Source organism: Odontomachus brunneus, unplaced genomic scaffold (assembly GCF_010583005.1).
Source record: "Odontomachus brunneus isolate Ranch 3 - 2012 unplaced genomic scaffold, Obru_v1 Obru_scaffold_099, whole genome shotgun sequence".
Lineage (NCBI taxonomy): Eukaryota > Metazoa > Arthropoda > Insecta > Hymenoptera > Formicidae > Odontomachus > Odontomachus brunneus.
In genome coordinates, this window is record NW_022639549.1 from 1,324,228 (window position 1) to 1,325,739 (window position 1,512).

General features: G+C 39.4%; 1 protein-coding gene across 2 annotated transcripts in view; it reads left to right on the forward strand.

The window, feature by feature from the left end:
• The window catches only part of LOC116848734 (methyltransferase-like protein 9), a 61,132-nt gene that overhangs the window by 57,530 nt on the left and 2,090 nt on the right, over positions 1–1,512 (forward strand). For both annotated transcript variants that reach the window (XM_032825147.1, XM_032825148.1), the window contains exon 4: positions 955–1,492. In XM_032825147.1, the coding sequence (XP_032681038.1) occupies positions 955–1,447 (493 nt within the window). In that variant the 3' untranslated portion in view covers positions 1,448–1,492. The remainder of the gene's footprint in view (positions 1–954; positions 1,493–1,512) is intronic.

A 1,512-nucleotide genomic window follows, 5' to 3' on the forward strand; every position in this document is an offset into this window, starting at 1 on the left:
TAATTATATATATATATATATATATATATATATATATATATATATATATATATAATTAATACTATATCACTTATTGACATTCGTCGCATATCGACTATTGTTGAGTTGTTTCTAATATTTGCTAATAAATATGGCATTATCACGTTTCTTGAAAATTATAAGAATATATTATAAACGTGAGTATGAAGGTATTGCCATAACTTGTAAAACTCACCAGTTTCTATTCGATCATGAGATAAAGCATCGGGTGAGCGGGTCTAAGAAAAAAGCATGGATACCGCTACAGGATTGATTGAAACAGATAGAATTTCAATATATGAAGCGATAAAAATGTCGATGTAAAAAATAAAAATATATAGATGTTTTAAAATAGTTTAAATAGTGCTATGAGATTTTTCAAATAAAATAAAAACATTACCTAAAACAATTTTTATCTCGGGTACAAACTTTAGTAACAATTACCAAATATCTTATTTTCTACTACCAAAATTTGATATTAAACTTCCAGAATTTAATTTAATGACCTAAATGTGTAGTTCAAGCAATTAAATCTTGGTTCTTAGAACTATACATTTGTTTTATATAACTAAATTGTTTTCTAATCATTACTTTGTTTGGCCTGCATTACTTAATTGAATAATTTAGCAACAACTACCAAATTTTGGTACTTTACATTACATTACGAAATTTTTCTTTCAGTTCTTCTTTCAGTTCAAAATTAATCGACGGATAAGGCTGCGCTTTCGATTTACATCACTAAAGTCGCGCGATTCGCTGAAATCCCAGGCCTGGAAGCTGGCCGCGACTGAAAAACTGTTCTCCGACGTTCTCTCGCTGCGAAAATAGAAAGGAGAAGGAAAAGATCGGCTTTAGTTTCATTCCCTTCGATCAAAAGATATGCGAAATCTCAGCTCGCGAGAGTTGCACTCTCCTCACGCTTTTGTGTGATTTCAGGGTGCTCGACGCGGAGAAGTGGCACCAAGAAGCCGGTCCCTTCAACGTCATCCTTTGCTTAAACCTTCTCGACCGCTGCGACCGGCCGAACACTATGCTGAGTCTGCTGAAAGCCTCGCTAGCCCCTGGCGGTAGACTGGTTGTCGCCCTAGTGTTACCGTTCAGCCCCTACGTCGAGGTCGGCGAGAGAGGCAACCATAAACCCTTGGAGGACTTGCCAGTACGGGAGAACGGGGTCGAGGCGCAGATAATCGAACTCGTCGACCGGGTCTTCACTCCCGCGGGTCTGAGGTGCCTCGCCTGGAGCAAATTGCCATATCTTTGCGAGGGTGACCTGGGCCAGGCTTATTACTTCCTACATGACATGATTTTTGTGTTGGAGGCGCAGCCGATACACTTGCAGCCAATACTTCCGCAACCTTCCCAATACACTGAAAGTGAATTCGCCGAGGTGGACGATGTGTTAGATGATGTGTCGGAGAGTGACTTTTAAGTGTACCTCTTGCGGTAATTGACGCAAGAAAAGTAGGATAAAAGAGGGGGGGGGGGAGAAAGAGA